This window comes from Oncorhynchus tshawytscha, linkage group LG28, assembly GCF_018296145.1.
Source record: "Oncorhynchus tshawytscha isolate Ot180627B linkage group LG28, Otsh_v2.0, whole genome shotgun sequence".
Classification (NCBI taxonomy): domain Eukaryota; kingdom Metazoa; phylum Chordata; class Actinopteri; order Salmoniformes; family Salmonidae; genus Oncorhynchus; species Oncorhynchus tshawytscha.
The window spans coordinates 25,763,608-25,784,026 of record NC_056456.1 but is presented as its reverse complement, the minus strand read 5'-3'; the positions used below and the strand labels follow the sequence as shown (position 1 = coordinate 25,784,026).

Here is a 20,419-nt window from a genome sequence, read left to right as displayed (position 1 = left end):
AAGTTTAGAGACATTGGGACAACAACATCAAGAGACCGTGGAGACACTTCAAGTCAATTATTTATATATTTCCCTTTCTATGCTATTCACTCACACCACATTTCAATCAGAGTAGCACACCAGCAATGTATCAGTTTATCAATTCTTAAAGCTTTAATAAGAGAAAGGTATTGTGATTCATTTGAAAACAGCATCACATTTGTAAAAGCAGAATATTTCAGGTCATCCCATCCCTGTAACCTTTTGCTAAGCTCTCCCATATCCTGTAGTTTACTTTTCTTGAAAATCTCATCAACCAAATGTGACAAGTCATAAAGGTTTCCTCAACTATGTTTCTTCTGGACTTGATTCGGAAAACAGGTACCAGCAGCGTTGAGGTGAAGGAGAACCGCGACAGCAGAAACCAAGTGGACTATTCCACCATACTACAACCTGGACATCATACATCATCAGCTCTTTGCACTGACATCTCCAAAAGAAAGACGACAGTGGACTGTACCCTGGTACCTGCACATCATACACCAGCTCTTAACACTGACATCTCCAGTGGGCTCTCCAGGACCACTGCTCTACAGAGGAAGCAGCCATTGGTGGAAGGAAAAGACAGGCTTCTCTACGAACTCCAGTTGATTTGTAAGAAGACGGCCCATTGTCTCACCTCAGATAGCGCCACGACTCCGTCTGCACGGTTGGTTGGGGGACGAGCGTCGCATGGGAGTGATGCCACCTGTCAGAAGACAATGATGACTTCCTGGTCTGGCACAAAGAAGAATGCCCTGGTGCATTTGAATGAGCTGAGACCAGGTCTACAGTATGAGATAGTGTCTCAGACAGGTCCAGTTCACGCCCCTGTGTTCGCTGTAGGAGTAGAGGTCAACGGTCTCAGGTTCGAGGGCCGAGGCCCCACCAAGAAGAAGGCTAAGATGAGGGCAGCAGAGCTGGCTCTTAGGTCCTTCATCCAGTTCCCCAACGCCCATCAGGCTCACATCACCATGGGAAACCTCAACTTCATCAACACCACAGCACCAGCAGACTTCACCTCAGATCAGGCTGATCTCGTCCCCGACACGCTCTTCAAGGAGTTTCAGCCAGAAGCACAGGAAGACCAAATCCTTCATCACAGAACAGGGGGAAAGGAGTTGCAGTTTGAGGAACCACCAACACAAAGACAACTCTACAGAGCAGTGAAAAAAGGACAGGAGTTGCTCTCCAGTATCTGTAACCATGGGAGACTAGTGCGCCTGACCCTTGACCTGATGTCCTCAGCCAATCAGAAGAGGCAGAGGATCGGTTCCTCTATCGTTGGGGAACTGAGGCCCGTGGCTCTGCTCAATGAGATAATGCCAGGCTTGAGGTACGTCTGCCTGACAGAGAGAAAGAAAGGCAGGCCGATCAGGAGCTTTGTGATGGCAGTACGGGTGGATGGAAGGGTATTTGAGGGCTGTGGGCGCAGTAAGAGGCTGGCTAAAGCCGAGGCAGCAGTCTCAGCCCTACAGGACCTGTTTAACATCAGTCTGGGTCCTGAGAGGAGCATCAGCAATACTGCCAGCTGGGCCAAGAGCGCACAGCTACCTCAGGTGAGTACCATTACGAACTTAAAGGGATACTTCGGGAGGCCCATTATCTACTTCCCCAGAGTCAGATTAACTAGTAGATACCCATAGACTTCCTGTCATTGCTCTTACTTCCTTCATACTGGATGTAGAGGCATAAAAATGATATCCACAAGTTCATCTGATTCTGGGGAAGTAGATGAGGGTTCTGAGCTGGAAGGGAAATTCTACTGTTTTATATTGCTATGGGAAGATAGAATTGTTAATCTTGCAATCGGTGTCAAGCCTGTGTATTCAATTTTGACTGATATTCAGTATTTTCTAAAACAAAGATAATGTTGAGATACAGTGTTTAAATTTGCTGTAAATTGGATATAACAATCACAGTGCATTACATTTTTTATTATTGCTTTCATTCACATCCTCCTTGAAGTGCTCAGGTTGAACAGGGTTTTTGGACATATCCAGTCCTTTGTCTCTATTGCTGCAGTATGAGCATCCATCCCATCTTTTAAATGGTCCTACTGAATTTGTCTGAGGTGCTCTGACTGCCACCAAATGTAGTGTATCGTATCAATATGCCTTCCATGTCCAGGAGCCTAAGGACTAACGATGTCCTGTCCTGCATGCCCAACCACAGCAGCTAAACAACCCTGTTATGTCTGTCTGGCCTCAGAAAAGCTGCACCTCTTGTCATCTTTTGCTGCTATGCACACATAAAAAATACAATAGTATACTATGGTATAAATAATATAGTATTCACAATAGTGTTTTTGTAGACTTTACTGTAATATTCACTGTAGTGTTTTGCGGCCTAAAATCTGCAGAAAGACTACAGTGAATACTATAGTATTTACTGTAGTATACTGTAGTATTTACGGTTAACTATAGTATAAATACTATAGTAAAAGAACTGTAGTATATACTAAAGTAATTCATGTGGTGTTTTTGCGGATTGCAGTATACATTAGTATTTACTGTAGTGTTTTTGCTGAATGTAATTTAGTGTAGTATTTAATGTGGTGTTTTTACAGACATTACTGTAATATTTACTATAGTGTTTTTGTTTTATCATCTTTAACATAGAAGTGGAGGCTTTCTCCTTGAGGATACTCAAAAAGCTAATTTTCCTAAACCTGTGTTTTTGCAGACATTACTATAGTATTTACTACAGTGTTTTTTTGCAGATAATACTGTAGTATTCTACTACTACAACATTCTGTAGTAAGTACTACACATGATCGAGGGATACTTCAGTGTGTACTACAGTGTATTAAAGAATTCTATACTAAACTGTAGTATTTTTTCATCTGGGTGCTTTCAGAATTACATTTGAAGACGATTTGTCCCAGAAGTTTAGTTCCATGAGTCGGACATGTCAATGGAAAGGAAGGCAAGCTTTACCATGATGGAGAGTTTGTCCACAAGATATAGGCTCTTGTTTGGCTACTAGCAGACAAACTGGCTCTATCTCAAATAGTCTTTCCTTGATTCCTTGCATCCTATCTCCTCATCTCCTTCTCAAACGTATTGGAGGAGAAGATCTAAAATCCCTCCCTTCTGAACTTCTTCTCCAATTCGAGAAGGAGGTGAGGCGAGAGGATGCAAGGAATTCAAATCAAATCAGACTTTATTTGTCACATGCGCCGAATACAACAAGTGTAGACTTTACCGTGAAATGCTTACTAACAAGCCCTTAACCAACAGTGCAGTTCAAGAAGAAGAAAATATTTACCAAGTAGACTAAAATAAAAAGTAATTATAAAAAGTAACACAATAAGAATAACAATAACGATGCTATATACAGGGGGTACCGGTACCGAGTCAGTGTGCAGGGGTTCAGGCTAGTTGATGTAATCTGTACATGTAGGTGGGGCTGAAGTGACTATGCATAGATAATAAACATAGAGTAGCAGCAGTGTACAAAAAGGAGGGGTCAATGTAAATTGTCCATGGCGATTTTATTAATTGTTCAGCAGTCTAATGGCTTGGGGGTAGAAGCTGTTGAGGAGCCTTTTGGTCCTAGACTTGGTGCTCTGGTACCACTTGCTGTGCGGTAGCAGAGAAAACAGTCTATGACTTGGGTGACTGGAGTCTCTGACAATTTTATAGGCTTTCCTCTGACACCGCCTATTATATAGGTCCTGGATGGCAGGGAGCTCGGCCCCAGTGAAGTACTGGGCCGTTGGCACTACCCTCTGTAGCGCCTTACGGTCAGATGCCGAGCAGTTGCCATACCAGGCAGTGATGTAACCGTTCAGGATTGCATCACCTGGGTTTTTGGACACATCCTGGGTTTTTCATCAGACGGAGCCATAGCCCTCCAAAAAGTGCCTCAAAGTCAGGCATCTAGCTAGACAACTTAATGAACATTATCATCACAGCCTATTAGTGATCAAGGAGGAGCCCCAGACTGAAGGAGATTGAAATTAAGAGCGGAGGAGGTGTGAAGAGCATATTAATCTGACAGATAATTATTTAACACGCTCATTATGCATCATTACACATGACCTTGTGCATCCCCATTTAGATAACATATTTCCTTTCCATTCATCTCTCCAAGCTTGATATCAGGGGATGGGTGGGATGATAACTTGAAATATTATGTATTGTATGAATTATGTAAATAAAGTGGATGTGTTAGCCTATTAATTATTATTGTTAATCAACTAGCTACTAAATAGTCAATATCAATATATTGTCAAAGTATCTCTCTTCTGAGATATACTTACCATATAATGCTCATGTAATACTGTATGTCCAGTATGTCTCCCGAGTGGCACAGCGGTCTAAGGCACTGCATCTCAGTCACTACAGTCCCTGGTTCGAATCCAGGCTGCATCACATCTGGCTGTGATTGAGAGTCCGATAGGGCAGCACACTATTGGCCCAGCGTCGTCTAGGGTAGGCCATCATTGTAAGTAAGAATTTGTTCTTAACTGACTTGCCTAGTACATGATTAAATAAAGTTAAAAAAGATATATATAGGAAATAGGGTACCATTTAGGATGAACCCTGTGACAGTGCTTTCAATAAATCTGACAGAGGTTTCTTCTTTGTCAACTCTCCCTGAGACATCTTTTTTTATTCAACATTTAGTTAACTAGGTAAGTCAGTTAAATCAGTTTGCCTAAAATGACATACCCAAATGTAACTGCCTGTAGCAAGGCTATGCATATTCTTGATACCATTTGAAAGGAAACACTTTGAAGTTTGTGGAAATGTGAAAGGTATGTAGGATAATATAACACATTAGATCTGGTAAAAGATAATACAAAGGGAAATCAAACCGTTCTTTTGTATTTTTTTTTGTACCATCATCTTTGAAATGCAAGAGAAAGGCCATAATGTATTATTCCAGCCCAGGTGCAATTTCGATTTTGGCCAATAGATGGCAGCAGTGTTTGTGCAAAGTTTTAGACTGATCCATTGAAATATTGCATTTCTGTTCAAAATTGTGTATCAAGACTGCCTAAATGCGCCTAATTTGTTCAAGTTCAAAATTGTGCACTCTCCTCAAACAATAGCATAGTATTATTTCACTGTAATTGCTACTGTAAATTGGACAGTGCAGTTAGATTAACAAGAATTTAAGCTTTCTGCCAATATCAGATATGTCTATGTCCTGGGAAATGTTCTTGTTACTTACAACCTCATGCTAATTGCATTAGCCTGCGTTAGCTCAACCTTCCCGTGGAAGACCTACCAATCCTGAAGAACATTTATTAAGAACAAATTCTTATTTACAATGACGGACTAGCCCGGATGACGCTGGGCCAATCGTGCGCCGCCCTATGGGACTCCCAATCACAGTCGGATGTGATTCAGCCTGGATTCGAACCAGGAACTGAAGTGGCACTTGGGAGCCCCTGTCTGATTTGACAGTGATCCATCCACTTGTGTGATAACAGTGCTTTGCAGAGTATATCTTCCACTTGGTGAGAGAGAAACACAGTGCGCTGGCTGACTGTTGCTGCACTCCCTCCCAGTCGCACAGGCGTCACAAAGTACTGGCAGGCATCGTAATGACCAGAGGTAGGCTATGGACTGCGTTCAAATGGCACCCTATTCCCTATATATACAGTTGCAGTCAAAAGTTTGAACACACCTATTCAGTCCACCTATTTTCATTATTTTTACTATTTTATACATTGTAGAATAATTGTGAAAACATCATAACTTTGAAATAACAGATATGGAATCATGTAGTAACCAAAAAAGTGTTAAATAAATCAAAATATATTTTATATTTGAGATTCTTCAAAGTAGCCACCCTTTGCCTTGATGACAGCTTTGCACACTCTTGGCGTTCTCTCAACCAGCTTCATGAGGTTGTCACCTGGAATGCATTTCTATTAACAGGTGTGCCTTGTTTAAAGTTAATTTGTGGAATTTCTTTCCTTCTTAATGCGTTTGAGTCAATCAGTTGTGTTGTGACAAGGTATGGGTGATATACAGAAGATAGCCCTATTTGGTAAAATACCAAGTCCATATTATGACAAGAACTAGAGGTTGACCGATTAATCGCAATGGCCGATTATTTGGGGCCGATTTCAAGTTTTCATAACAATCGGAAATCTGTATTTTTGGACACCGATTTGGCGAATTTTTTTTTTACACCTTTATTTAATCTTTATTTAACTAGGCAAGTCAGTTAAGAACACATTTTTATTTTCAATGACGGCCTAGGAACAGTGGGTTAACTGCCTGTTCAGGAGCAGAACAACAGATTTTTACCTTGTCAGCTCGGGGATTCAATCTTGCAACCTTACGGTTAATTAGTCCAACGCTCTAACCACCTGCTTTACATTGCACTCCATGAGGAGCCTGCCTGTTATGCAAATGCAGTAAGAAGCCAAGGTAAGTTAATCGGTATCGGCTTTATTTGGTCCTCCAATAATCGGTATCGGCGTTGAAAAGTCATAATCGGTCGATCTCTAGCAATAACAGCTCAAATAAGCAAAGACAAACGACTGTCCATCATTACTTTAAGACATGAAGGTCAGTCAATGCAAAAAATTTAAAGAACTTTGAAAGTTTCTTCAAGTGCAGTCGCAAAAACTATCAACTGCTATGACGAAACTGGCTCTCATGAGGACCGCCACAGGAAAGGAAGTCCCAGAGTTACTTCTGCTGCAGAGAATAAGTTCATTAGAGTTAATAGCACCTCAGATTGCAGCCCAAAAAAACACTTCACAGAGTTCAAGTAACAGACACATCAACTGTTTAGAGGAGACTGCGTGAATCAGGCCTTCGTGGTCGAATTGCTGCAAAGAAACCACTATTAAGGACACCAATAAGAAGAAGAGACAGACTTGCTTGGGCCAAGAACCACGAGCAATGGACATTAGACCAGTGGAAATCTGTCCTTTAGTCTGATGCGTCCAAATTTTAGATTTTTGGTTCCAACCGCCGTGTCTTTGTGAGACGCAGAGTAGGTGAACGGATGATCTCTGCATGTGTGGTTTCCACAGTGAAGTATGGAGGAGATGGTGTGATGGTGTGGGGGTGCTTTGCTGGTGACACTGTCAGTGATTTAGTTAGAATACTAGCATGGCTAACACAGCATTCTGCAGCGATATGCCATCCCATCTGGTTTGCGTTTTTCAACAGGACAATGACCCAACACACCTCCAGGCTGTGTAAGGGATATTTGACCAAAAAGGAGGGTGATGGAGTGCTGCATCAGATGACCTGGCCCCCACAATCACCCGACCTCAACCCAATTGAGATGGTTTGGGATTAGTTGAACCGCAGAGTGAAGGAAAAGCAGCCAACAAGTGCTCAGCATATGTGGGAACCCTTTCAAGACTACTGGAAAAGCATTCCAGATTAAGCTGGTTAAAAGAATTTCAAGAGTGTGCAAATATGTTGTCAAGGCAAAGGGTGGCTACTTTGAAGAATCTCAAATATAAAATATATTTGGATTTGTTTAACACTTTTTTAGTTACTACATGATTCCATATGTGTTATTTCATAGTTTTGATGTCTTCACTATTATTCCACAATGTAGAAAATAGTAAAAATAAAGAAAAACCCTTGAATGCGCAGGTTTGTCCAAACTTTTGACTGGTACTGTATAATGCACTACTTTTAACCAGAGCCAATTTGGGATGCAACCATGATGACACATTTCATTGACTTTTAATATGGTAGTAAAATATTCAACAAGTCCAATTTTAAAATGGTGCATCGCTCCCTATACAACTGTAGATACCAGCAGAAGTCGTAAATTAATCAAAAGACTCTGAATATAGGTCTGTATAGAGCACAGTAAGCCAGTCGACTGGGAGTGCACATAAGAGACTTCAGTTGAAGCCAGCATGGGAAACTCTCATTCAAAAACATTAGAGCTCCCCGGATCTAATAGAATACCTAAAAATGAGAGCGTGGGCACAACCATAAATTAGAATGAATTACTTTCTATTCATTCTATTTCTATGGGCACCGTGCTTCCCAGATATTGCTGCCCCAAAGGGCAGTGGTTCCAATAGGAATCCCTGCCAGCTCATTCATATAGAATTCCTCACAGGAAATCAAGCAGTTGCTCAGCTTGCTCTGCAACACAAGATGCAGCTTTATACCACTACCATTGATGAGATAAGACTGTCATTACGTCTTTGTAAATATTTCATGAGGTGCTGTAATAAGACAACAATATAGTAGGAGACTGGTGCATTATGTTCTGTCCTGTTAAGAGTAATTTCTTATTCAGAAGCCATTTATTTTGCCATCTTAGTCTATTACAGTAATATTTTAATTAGATGAAGTTCTTTGTAGAGAGAGCCAAATTACGGTAACTGATATTCAAAAAGACAAGGAGAAGAGTTGGGTTGCATCCCAAATGTCACCCTATTTGATTCCCTATGTAGTGCACTACTTTTGACCAGGCCCATAGGGTCCAAAAAAGTAAAACAAAAAAACAGTGCACTATATAGGGAATTGGGTATCATTTAGATACTCACAAATCTATTGTATAGGTCTACTGTGCTGATTTTTGTTTGTTGTTGGCTAGTAAGAGGACCCTTTGTCTCCTATTATGGTCAGGTTTTGATCTGAGGCGTGCCCAGGTGGTGTCTTTGGGGACAGGGACCAAGTGTATCAGTGGAGAGTGTGTCAGTGACCAGGGATGGGCGGTTAATGACTGCCATGCTGAGGTCACCACCAGAAGGGCTTTCCTCCGCTTCCTCTATGCCCAACTGGAGCTTTTCCTCTGGTAATATACTGTATACATACTGTCATACACTGTATCTGTACACAAGGGTTACATTCCAACTAGCACCCTATTTCCTATGTTGTGCACTACTTTTGATTAGGGCCCTGGGCTCTGGTTAAAAGTAGTGCACTATAAAGGGAATAGGGTGTAATTTGGGATGCAATCAAGGCCGTAGCCCTGAGGATGAAGTTGAAAAATCTTTGCTTTTGTACCTTTGAATTGAAGATACAAGTGAACAATGTAATATCAGCTATTACCTATCTGCGCTGATGTTTTGGTGCCATTTTAAAAAGAGCCACTTCATGTAACTGTTCTGTTATGCCCCTGAACCATCACTTCAAAATCACCTCTAGTATAATTTTGTACTAGAGGTTCTTTTTAAATACATGAATAATTAAACCTGTATTCCCACCAACGTCAAGTGCACAAGGATGATTGAAGTAGAGAAATGTTGAACATAAAAATCCCTTTTAATCTCAAAATATCTTTATTTGGGTGATTAGGCGACACACAGGGGCATCATTTCAGCTAAACCTAGGGTACGACAAAGTGACAAGGGCGCTGGGGGGAGCCAAAGCCATTTACTACAGTCATCTTTACGTGTGAACTGTTTTGAGAAAAAGTTGCGCTGTTCCCTGCGAGATTCCCCACTTCAATCCAGCTACGACGAAGTTGCGAGTTCTGTTCTCTGCAGCAGAGTCGCATTTTCCAAATGACTAACAGCCTCTCCTCTCGCTCCCGGGCGTCTGCATGGTCCTAAAATCGGTCCCTAATTCCGCTAAATTGCATTTGCCTTTCAATCAGGATTGCAATGATTTTAGTAGCCTATTTTAAATTGTTGGTGTTGAGCTAGGCTATTATACCCAATTAAGGCCCCTGGCTACACGTTACCACTTCTTAAAAAGTTCATACTCAAAATGATCATAACAACATCATTTCCTTGTTTAGCAACCGGCCAGGCAGTTTGGAGCAGTCGATTTTTGTGCGAGAGAAAGAGTCAGTATACAGACTGAGAGACGGTATTCTGTTCCATATGTATGTGAGTTCATCGCCCTGCGGGGACGCACGCCTCAACTGTCCCTACGAGATCACAGCTACACGTAAGAAATATTGACATTTGTTAGTTGATTTTATTTAATTCATACTCACAGTCAACAAGACTGAATTATGCGGAATGCACAGTTACATTAAGACCATACTTTATAATGTTCCACCTGTCTGTACTGTGCTTTGTAGAGAAACTTAGCATTATATGAATTGTCTCCTCTCCCAGACCAGAGCGGGTATAGATTTGTGAGGAAGTTGCGCTGCCATCTGAGGATGAAGATGGAAGGCGGTGAGGGTACACTTCCTGTCAGCGTACTGAGAGCCAATCAGAAATGGGACAGGAGGTTGCCGAGGGAAGCTCCCGTAACCATGTCCTGCACAGATAAAATTGCCAGGTGAGCTCCAGATAGACCGTGAGAACTTTCCCACTGATTCACAAAAGTATAACATACTGTATAAAAGGGGGCTTGTCTGCTTGGTCTCTAGCCTCATTGTTTGTGTCTCCAGGTGGAATATTCTAGGTCTCCAGGGCTCTCTCCTATCTCACCTGGTGGAGCCGGTGTACCTCCACAGCCTCACAGTGGGCAGCCTGTGCCACACGGGTCACCTGGGAAGGACCATGGCACGACGCATGGGGCACATCGCCCCTCTGCCCTCGTCATATAGACGCAACAGGCTACTGCTCGGCTGTAAGTCACGCCCCCTGCCCTTGTCCTATAGGGGCGGCAGGTAGCCTAGTGGTTAGAGCATTGGACCAGTAACCGAAAGGTTGCAAGATCGAATACCCGCGCTGACAGTGTAAAAATATGTCATCCTGCCCCTGAACAAGGCAGTTAACCCACTGGCCATCATTGAAAATAAGAATTTGTTCTTAACTGACTTGTCAAGTTAAGTCAAAATAAACACAATAGACTGCAAGTCACGCCCCCTGCCCTCGTCCTATAGACACAATAGACTGCTCCTCGGCTGTAAGATACACCCCCCTGCCCTCGTCCTATAGACACAATAGACTGCTCCTTGGCTGTAAGATACACCCCCCTGCCCTCGTGCTATAGACACAACAGGCTTTTCCTCGGCTGTAAGTCACCCAGATATAAGAGGTTGCTTCAGATATGTAGGTTCACGTTACATGTCCATGAGTCAGTTCATTTGGCAGAAGACTACTTAGTGTTAGAGACTTGACAAATATAAATGTTAGGAGGAGGCCTGGTGGAGATGTTCCCTACCAGGACAAACAGCTTGTTCTTCCAGACACTTTTCATGGTCCGGTCTCTTCCTCTAACGTTATGCCTCTATTCTGGCATCTGAATAGGCATGTTAAGTACGTACCTGCCCCTCCTCTCGGGTCTCACCGAGTCCTGACCCCAGTCTGGTCTCTGTGTGCTCTCCAGGCCTCAGCAGCAGTGAGGGTCGGCAGCCAGGGAAGTCCCCAAGCTTCAGTGTGAACTGGAGTGCTGGAGATGGAGAGCTGGAGGTGGTGGATGTCTCCACAGGCAGGAAAGACTCAGGGACACCATCCAGACTCTGCAAGAGATCCTTCTTCACTCGCTGGGAGAGACTACACCACCAGGTTAGTTATGCATAGGGAAGCTGTAGATTTCTTCCAAATTGGCACCCTATTCCCTGCATAGTTGACTATTAGGGTAGTTTGACACATGTACAGTATGTATTGGATAAAGGTATTAACAAATTATTTGCTTACTGCAGATAGTAGAAAAGATCAATCTTCATTAAAATGCAGATGTGATCCATCTTTCTGTGTCCATCTAATGCTAATTATTATGACAATGTTTTTAAAGTACAGTTTCATTTCCATCATGAAATTAAATATGTATGTGGCAGCGCGTTCCACTGTTCCAAATGGCAGCGGTTAAATTTTGATGACATTACAGAGTCATAATTATTTAGAAAAGCATTTGAGTAGCTTCCCACAGAAAGGCTTCCTGCACTCAGTATCACATGCAAGAATACACACAGTCATCTAAAAATCCATCCTGGCTGTAGTCCATTAAATATGTTTTTGTAGAGAGGGAGAGAGACAGAGCAATAGGGAATATAAAGCAAAGTCCACAGAATGTTAATTTGTTTGGTGAAATTTAAATGGAGGAGATAGCCCAGCTGTTGAAGTTTGCAGTTTATGTTGGCTCATTAGTTTTTATTCTGTCTGGGTGGTGTATTTTATTAACCCTTTCTTACTGTCTCCATCTACTCAGCTTAGCAGTCCAGGAGGAGTATTGGATGCAGAGGAGGCCCATTTTCTTATGTCAGATAGCACAACGACTCTGTCTGCACGGTCGGTTGAGGGAAGAGTATCGCCTAGGAGTGATGCCACCTGTCGGAAGAAAATGGAGGAGGCCATGAAGACGTACTGTGGAGCTAAGATGGCAGCAGGGGCCTACCAGAGAGCCAGGCAGAAGTTTGTCGTCTCGCTGCAGGAGGCAGGTCTGGGCATCTGGAACAGGAAACCACCAGAACAGGAGCATTTCCAGAGCAGGGTGTGAGGGGCTCTTCTAGAAGAAGCAGTCCAGGGAATTTTTTTTAGCCAAATTCCCTCACACGCACACGCACACACACATACACACACGCTGTTCCAATCATGGTAACTAAGAGGTTGTAAAATACAATGTCACCACGATAGGAACAGCACATACAGTGCCTTCGGGAAAGTATTCAGACCCCTGAGACAGGATTGTATCGAGGTACAGATCTGGGGAAGGGCACCAAAAAAATTCTGTAGCATTGAAGGTCCCCAATAACACAGCGGCCTCCATCATTCTTAAATGAAAGTAGTTTGGAACCACCAAGACTGGGGGAGAAGGGCCTTGGTCAGGAAGGTGACCAAGAACCCAATGGTCAACCTGACAGAGCTCTAGAGTTCCTCTGTGGAGATGGGAGAACCTTCCAGAAGGACAACCATCTCTGCAGCACTCCACCAATCAAGACTTTATGGTAGAGTGGCTTGGCGGAAGCCAACCCTCAGTAAAAGGCACATGACAGCCCGCTTGGAGTTTGCCAAAAGGCACCTAAAGACTCAAAAACAAGATTCTCTGGTCTGATGAAACCAAGATTGATCTCTTTGGCCTGAATACCAAGCGTCATGTCTGGAGGAAACCTGGCACCATCCCTATGGTGAAGATTGGTGGTGGCAGCATCATGCTGTGGGGGTGTTTTTCAGTGGCAGGGACATGGAGACTAGTCAGGATCGAGGCAAAGATGAATGGAGCAAAGTACAGAGAGATCCTTAATGAAAACCCGCTCCAGAGCCCTCAGGTCCTCAGACTGGGGCGAAGGTTCACCTTCCAACAGGACAACGACCCTAAGCACACAGCCAAGACAACGCAGGAGTGGTTTCGGGACAAGTCTCTGAATGTCTTTGAGTGGCCTGGCCAGAGCCCGGACTTGAACCCCATCGAACATCTCTGGAGAGACCTGAAAATAGCTGTGCAGCGACATTCCCCATCCAACCTGACAGAGCTTGAGAGGATCTGCAGAGAAGAATGGGAGAAAATCCCCAAACACTGGTGTGCCAAGTGTCATGACTGTCCTGTGAGGATCACAATGGATCAGATCAGCTTGGCAATGGCTGACAATAACCAGACCTTCTCTCACTCGCAGAGGGGAGGAGGGAACTGGTGTGGGAGTTTTGACACCTCCACACCCGGTCGTAAATTTAAGTAGAAGAAGACCTTCTTTCTCCCCCTTTAGTGTCGACCAAAGGAATGTCTTTGTGTCACAGTCTGTTCCCGCTGAAACTCTAACACGGTCAAACGTGGATAATGGAACAATATTTCTAACATAACAATGTGGGGAATGGTCAGTGGGGAACTATGGAAAACCAATGTAATATTGGTTTTCATTTTGTGATGTCATTAAAAAACTGTATGGCTGAAATACTATAACTTGGAAAGTATGTCCTCTTTATCTGTCAAGGATCCAATACATTGTGCATTTGATATGGTCAGCGACTTCAATGAGTTCCGATGTTTTTTCATCCAACTTGGTCATTGTGTTCATTAATTGGATTGTCTTTGGTCTGCAGTATTTGGACTAGAACATTACTGCTTTGAGTGTTGTTCATCAAAACTGCATGCATATTATCAAGTTGCAAGACCCTGTTTGTAGATAACTCATCCGATTTATCTAGTTTTGCGTGGACTTCGTTGTATTTAGTTTTGGCTAAATTGAGTTGTTCCTGTAGAAGACGATTTTGTTGAAGAGTTTGTACTCGTCCGTCGTCATACGTTTTTGTCATTACTTTTAATTGTTCAGTTTTCAAACGCAGTTCCACGGCTAGCAGTATTGTTCCCTTTTCTGCTTTTGTCATTAGTTTCCTGGTTCTCTCCAGCTGTCCCTTCATGTCAGACGTTTCTCGTGCTTCTGCTGTGCACTGCGGTACTGGACAGATGTCAATCTCTGCTGGCGGCCATACATCAGGGCTAAACTGGAGAGAACCTTTACAGGGCCTGTGTCTGATGATCTATTTGGGAGGGCGTCTGTCGCAATTTCTGCTGTTTTCTTGCGTATGTCATAGTTTGGGTTTATATCGCTGCTGAGGTCAGCGATCAATCTATCTATGGGTGAGGGTTCACTGGAGGGGTGGGGGGTGAGTCGTTGGAAGCTGCAAAAGTGATTTTTATCTATCAGCAATGTGGGGGTTGGACGACAATGAATTTGCAAAAGCAAATTTAATTTATTAAGCAATGTTAATGATTAATCATACCTGATTAACCTGAAAGCGTTCCTGTATCTAGGTTAATGTGGAAAAGTTTAAAATGTCTCATTGGTTGGAACAAATTAATTTGGTCCTTATCCAAATGATCAACCTGATAAAATGTTTGTTTGGCAATTTAACCTCCTTGATAAATCGAATGAGACAATGATATCCAATCAGTTGAAATTGGTTGGACATTATATAAGCGTAACCAGTTGTTACAAATGTGAGAAGACATTGGCCCTCGCATTGGAATTCTTTAAAAAAATGTACTGTTGATTTTTCACCACAATGGGTCACTCACCCCTAAAATCTGAACTCACAAGGGATTCCAGCAGAGGCAGGACTTCTGTCCCCCAAGGCGCAGGATTTCGCTGTGAACAAAGGGAAATGGCTGCTTCCTCTTTGTTAGCTTAACATCTAATGCAAAGCTAGCCGTCCTTGTACAAGAATGTTAACTTCCAAGCACACACAGGGTCCCCTTCAATGCGGGACCTGGGGTTTACTTACGACGACTCACGTTCAACCCAATCAGCATTTGGTGCTAGCGATGTTATTGGAACATGTGATAACATAAATAAATATTAGCTGTGTATACTCATGCTTCTGAAGCGCGATAGACAGATATAATACTCCACTTTGGCCAAACAAATATATCCTTAATTGGCCGGCCCATATGTCCTGGCTCTAGGAATTAATACTCCACCTTCTACACTGATCCTTCCTCAGTATGCAACACCGGAGGCAATCTTTCTAGTATCTTGGTCAAAAGGAATCACAGTCCCCCCTTAACGATAATCCTGCCTACGGCTCCAATGGTGTATAACGTAATCTGCGACACAATTCATATAGACTGAATTCAACAGCAAGGCCTAATTCTGTTTTAGATTCCTCGCACAGGGTCTCCAATATGTTGTGCCTTTACTTTCATTAATCTGATGATTTATTTAATCCACTAACTATGTTTAATTGTTACCCGATTAAATTAATCATGTAACAATTAACTCATTCGGAATTTGGGGCACCACGGAAGAGGTTGTTTAAAGAGTTACCATCTCCCGAATTAAAAACTATAAGGTATATATCTATTTAATCGATAAACAGTATTATATTAATCATTACCTCTTACCATATCATCATTCTGAACAGTCATAACCTCCTGCATCTCCAAAAACCCAGCCTAGCTCATGATTCATTACTACACCAATTGGTTAATTATTTATTTACTAGCTAACTAAAATGAGAGATCAGGATAACATACACACATAATACATGAGACAAAGGTCCCTAATGGACTTTTACAATATGGTGGCTTTCCTCACCACGACATGGAGAGGGAGATAGAAAAATACACATTATTCTCACATTAATCATATTGTTTGCATACGAACTGACGCTTGTTTGGAATAAGAAATCATGAATGTATTTACGTATGGGTGCTTTTTCCGTCATGTAGTCCTGAACAGAACTACAGAGTTCACTCTTCCATTCGCTTCTGAAGCTGCTTATTTGATGATAAGCCAGCCGTGCCGATGGTTCCAGTGGGGTGAGGAGAATAGCGTACGGTGATTTGAGACTCATAGTAGGATGGGATGGTTTGAAGAGTTTGAGATATTTGACTCAGGACAGCTAATCATCTATACAAATGATTGTCTGAGAGGGGAGTTTTCTTTCTTCTTCCTCCTCGTGTTGATTATTCAGGATTCAGACCACTATGTGCTGCAGCTCTTCGTCTCTCTAGTCTAAAGGAAGGTGAGTTTATTTCTTCACCTCGTGTTGAGGTTCAAAGTTCCAACCATTTCAAAAATGTAGCTACCGCTCCACACTTTTGTGGTCTAATGTTCATTTCGTTACCAAGGCTTTTTGGGCACTCTGGCCAAAGGGGATGTCTCCATCAGTCTGACATGCTCTCTGACCTCACTTGGGGCGTGGCTACTTACTTCTGCATAGTTTATAGGAGAAAGACTATCTTATACCTTGTATATCTTAACAAAAAGTACTTTCATAATTTGTCATATTATATGCACAACGTATTGGATGGAAACTTGACAGATAAAGGGGATATACTTTCCAAGTTACAGTATTTCATCCATACAGTTTTTAATGACATCACAAAATTAAAAACAATATTACATTAGTTTTCCATAGTTCCCCACTGACCATTCCCCACATTATGTTAGAAATATTGTTCCATTATCCATGTTTGACCGTGTTAGAGTTTCAGCGGGGACACTCTGTGAAACAAAGACATTCCTTGGGTTGACACTAAAGAGGGAGAAAGAAAGTCTTCTTCTACTTAAATTTATGACCGGTTGTGGAGGTGTCAAAACTCCCACACCAGTTCCCTCCTCCCCTCTGTGGGTGAGAGAAGGTCTGGTTATTGTCAGCCATTGCCAAGCTGATCTGATCCATTGTGATCCTTACAGGACAAGCTTGTAGTGTCATACGAAAGTAGAATCAATGCTATAATCACTGCCAAATGTGCTTCAAGAAAGTACTGTTTTTTTCTTTATTTTGACTATTTTCTACATTGTAGAATAATAGTAAAGACATCAGAACTATGAAATGTCACATATGGAATCATGTAGTAACCAAACAAGCGTTAAACAAATTAAGAAACATTTTATATTTCAGATTCTTCAAAGTAGCCACCCTTGGCATTCTCTCAACAAGCTTCACCTGGAACGCTTTTCAAACAGTCTTGAAGGAGTTCCCACATATGCTGAGCACTTGTTGGCTGCATTTCCTTCAGTCTGCAGTCCAACTCATCCCAAATCATCTCAATTGGGTTGAGGTCAAGTGATTGTGGAGGCCAGGTCATCGATGCAGCACTCCATCACTCTCCTTCTTGGTCAAATCGCCTTACACAGCCTGGAGGTGTGTTGGGTCATTGTCCTGTTGAAAAACCATTGCTAGTGAGACTAAGCACAAACCAGATGAGATGGCGTATCACTGCAGATTACTGTGGTAGGCATGCTAGTTAAGTGTGCCTTGAATTCTAAATAAATCACTGACAGTGTCACCAGCAAAGCACCCCCACGCCATCACACCTCCTCCTCCATGCTTCACTGTGGGAACCACACATGCAGAGGTAATCCGTTCACCTACTCTGCGTCTCAGAAAGACACGGCGGTTGGAACAAAAAAATCTCAAATTTGAACAAATTTGGACCAAAATGACAGATTTCCACCAGTCTAATGTCCATTGCTCGTGTTTCTTGGCCCAAGTAAGTCTCTCCTCCTTATTGGTGTCCTTTAGTAGTGGTTTCTTTGCAGCAATTCGACTATGAAGGCCTGATTCACGCAGTCTCCTCTGAACAGTTGTTGTTGAGATGTGTCTGTTATTTGAACTCTGTGAAGCAATTTCTGAAGCTGGTAACTCTAATGAACTTATCCTCTGCAGCAGAGGTAATTCTGGGTCTTCCTTTCCTGTGGCGGTCTGTTTTTGCTTTGTCATTGTGGGGTATTGCGTGTAGATTGATGAGGGGAAAAAGGCTGTAACATAACAAAACGTGGAAAAAGTCAAGGAGTCTGAATACTTTCCGAAGGCACTGTAAAGTGCACATACAGACCATTTATATTATTTATCTTATCTTGATTGAATACTGCATTGTTGCAAAAAAGCTTTGCGAGTAAGCATTTCACTGTACTGTTTACACCTGTTGTATCCTGTGTACATGACAAATAAACATAGAATCTTGAAACACATGTATGTCGTGAGTGTGAGGGAATTTGGCTAGAGAAAATTGTCTGGATTGCTTCTGTGCACTCTGACTTATCCATAACAAATATGTAGTCCTGAGGGGTATACTATAAAGCAGGATCAATGAGTTAGATAGCTAACTTCGAGAAACAACCAGAAATAACTATTGATATTCTGATTCAATAAGAAAGCTAAAGTTCTGTGTGTTTTTGATTGAGTCAATTAAGCCACGCCAATTTCAAGCTTTTCTCAACTAAAAATCTAAACAGCCTCCTGAGTGGCGCAGCGGTCTAAGGCACTGCTGAGGCGCCACTAGAGCCTGGGGTTTGATCCCAGGCTGTGTCACAGCCAGACGTGACCGGGTGGCCCATAGGGCTGGGCATAATTTCTGGAATGTTCAATAAAGTATCAGGAGCCTGCTTACATCAGTCACATGTGGGATCTATTTCTTGTCCAAACCTGGATAATTTTTGCTTTGACCAATTTGGGCAATGAACTATTTTAAATTGAATTACAGCATGTCTTAGATTACAAATGTATTCTCTGAAGCATACTCTGTTGTTCACCTAAATCCTCTTCCCATTGGTTATTAAGAGAGTCCAGGAACTTCACATTGTGCAAATGTAATAACATATAGACAAAATCTATGCCCCCTTTGATAAAAGGATTCACTTTAAAAACAGTCTAGAAGGGAGGTAGGTAAGATGTGATGGGAAGTGACTAGAGTGTGAAGATACAAAACTATGCAGTACCTAACCTAAATAAATGGGATCTGGGAATATTTAATTGATTTACTACCTGTTGAAAAGATGCAAAATCCATATCAATGTACAAATCGTTCAGTGAGGAGATCCGTTTTCTAGGACAGATATGAAACGCCCTGTCTACTAATGGTGGAGAGAATGTATGGTTGTTTAATAACGGGGCAGAAGTTGAAAATTCACCGAGAGCAAACGATCAGCTTAACCATTTCCTGATTTTTTTGAGAATGTTTCACAATAGGGGTTTTAGTGTATTTGGAAACAGGCTCGGCTAGTTTTGAGTAGAGTAAGGCAGCTAATGAGGTGGGGCCATAGGATGAAATCTATAAGGTCAACCATTTATGGCCTGCAACATCAGGAATTTCTGTCATCAATATATAATGATTATTATATTAGCTGCCCAGTAATAATATTGAAAGTTCTGAAGTGCTAGACCACCCTGGGGGCCGAGATCTCTGCAATAAGCTTTTATGTATCCGAGGGTTTTTCTTGTACCAGATAAACAAAAAGCTAGCAGTGTGTAGGCCTCTCCCGAGCCAGTCGGTGAGTTGCAGCGATGAGACAAGATCATAGCTGGATATTTTTTATTTGACCTTTATTTAACTAGGCAAGTCAGTTAAAAACAAATTCTTATTTTCAATGACGGCCTAAGGACAGTGGGTTAACTGCCTTGTTCAGGGGCACAACGACAGATTTTTACCTTGTCAGCTTGGGGATTCGATCTAGCAACCTTTCGGTTACTAGTCCAACGCTCGCACTAGGCTACCCTGCCGCCCCATTACGAAATTGCAGAGAAAAATATGGTAAAATTACAAGTTATTTCAGAATATTTAAGTAAATTAGCTGGCTAACTCCTTGATCCTGCTTTGTAGTATACATACCCCTCCACTTCTATTTCCTCCACTGTGCAGTCATATACAGTAACAATACAGTAGCCCAAAGATAAACCTGTTTTCCTTTTAGCAATCCTTCACCTACACCTGTTGAGTTACTCACTTAAGCTCCCCTTTTGTAGTCTCCTTGCATTGCATAGATTATCCTTTCAAACATTCAGTCAAGTATTTATTTGTAATTTTTAAAGAAATTATCATTGTAGTACTGGGCACCAAGTAAGCTACAGAATGTGAATCTGGCCCTGAGAAATATGAAAGAGCAGGGACATCAAGTGGCTCAAAGAGAACATTGCAGGTTCTGAGATTATAACAATATTAAAATAGTTTTTTACGGACAGACAGTTTTGACAGTAATTTACTCTCGTTAGTATTTTCCCTCTGTTACAATTGCACACATACACCTATAAACACATAGCAAATTAAACGTTATATTCATGTATTTCCTCTTTCCACAAGCAGTCGTATTGTTTGATATTTATTTCCACACAAAACAGACAACATCTCACAGACTAAAATGATTGAATGCTAACAGTAAT

At 42.0% G+C, this 20,419-nt stretch overlaps 1 protein-coding gene across 1 annotated transcript; it reads left to right on the top strand.

Annotated features, from left to right (window-relative positions):
* Positions 1-295: 295 nt before the first annotated feature.
* Positions 296-12,544, top strand: LOC112226480 (double-stranded RNA-specific editase B2-like). The gene is made up of 9 exons (XM_024390843.2): positions 296-1,116; positions 1,174-1,577; positions 5,465-5,588; positions 8,601-8,769; positions 9,718-9,869; positions 10,043-10,211; positions 10,324-10,505; positions 11,208-11,386; positions 12,030-12,544. The coding sequence occupies exons 1-9, from the start codon at positions 330-332 to the stop codon at positions 12,315-12,317; spliced, it is 2,454 nt and encodes an 817-aa protein (XP_024246611.1). The 5' UTR covers positions 296-329; the 3' UTR covers positions 12,318-12,544.
* Positions 12,545-20,419: the final 7,875 nt, after the last annotated feature.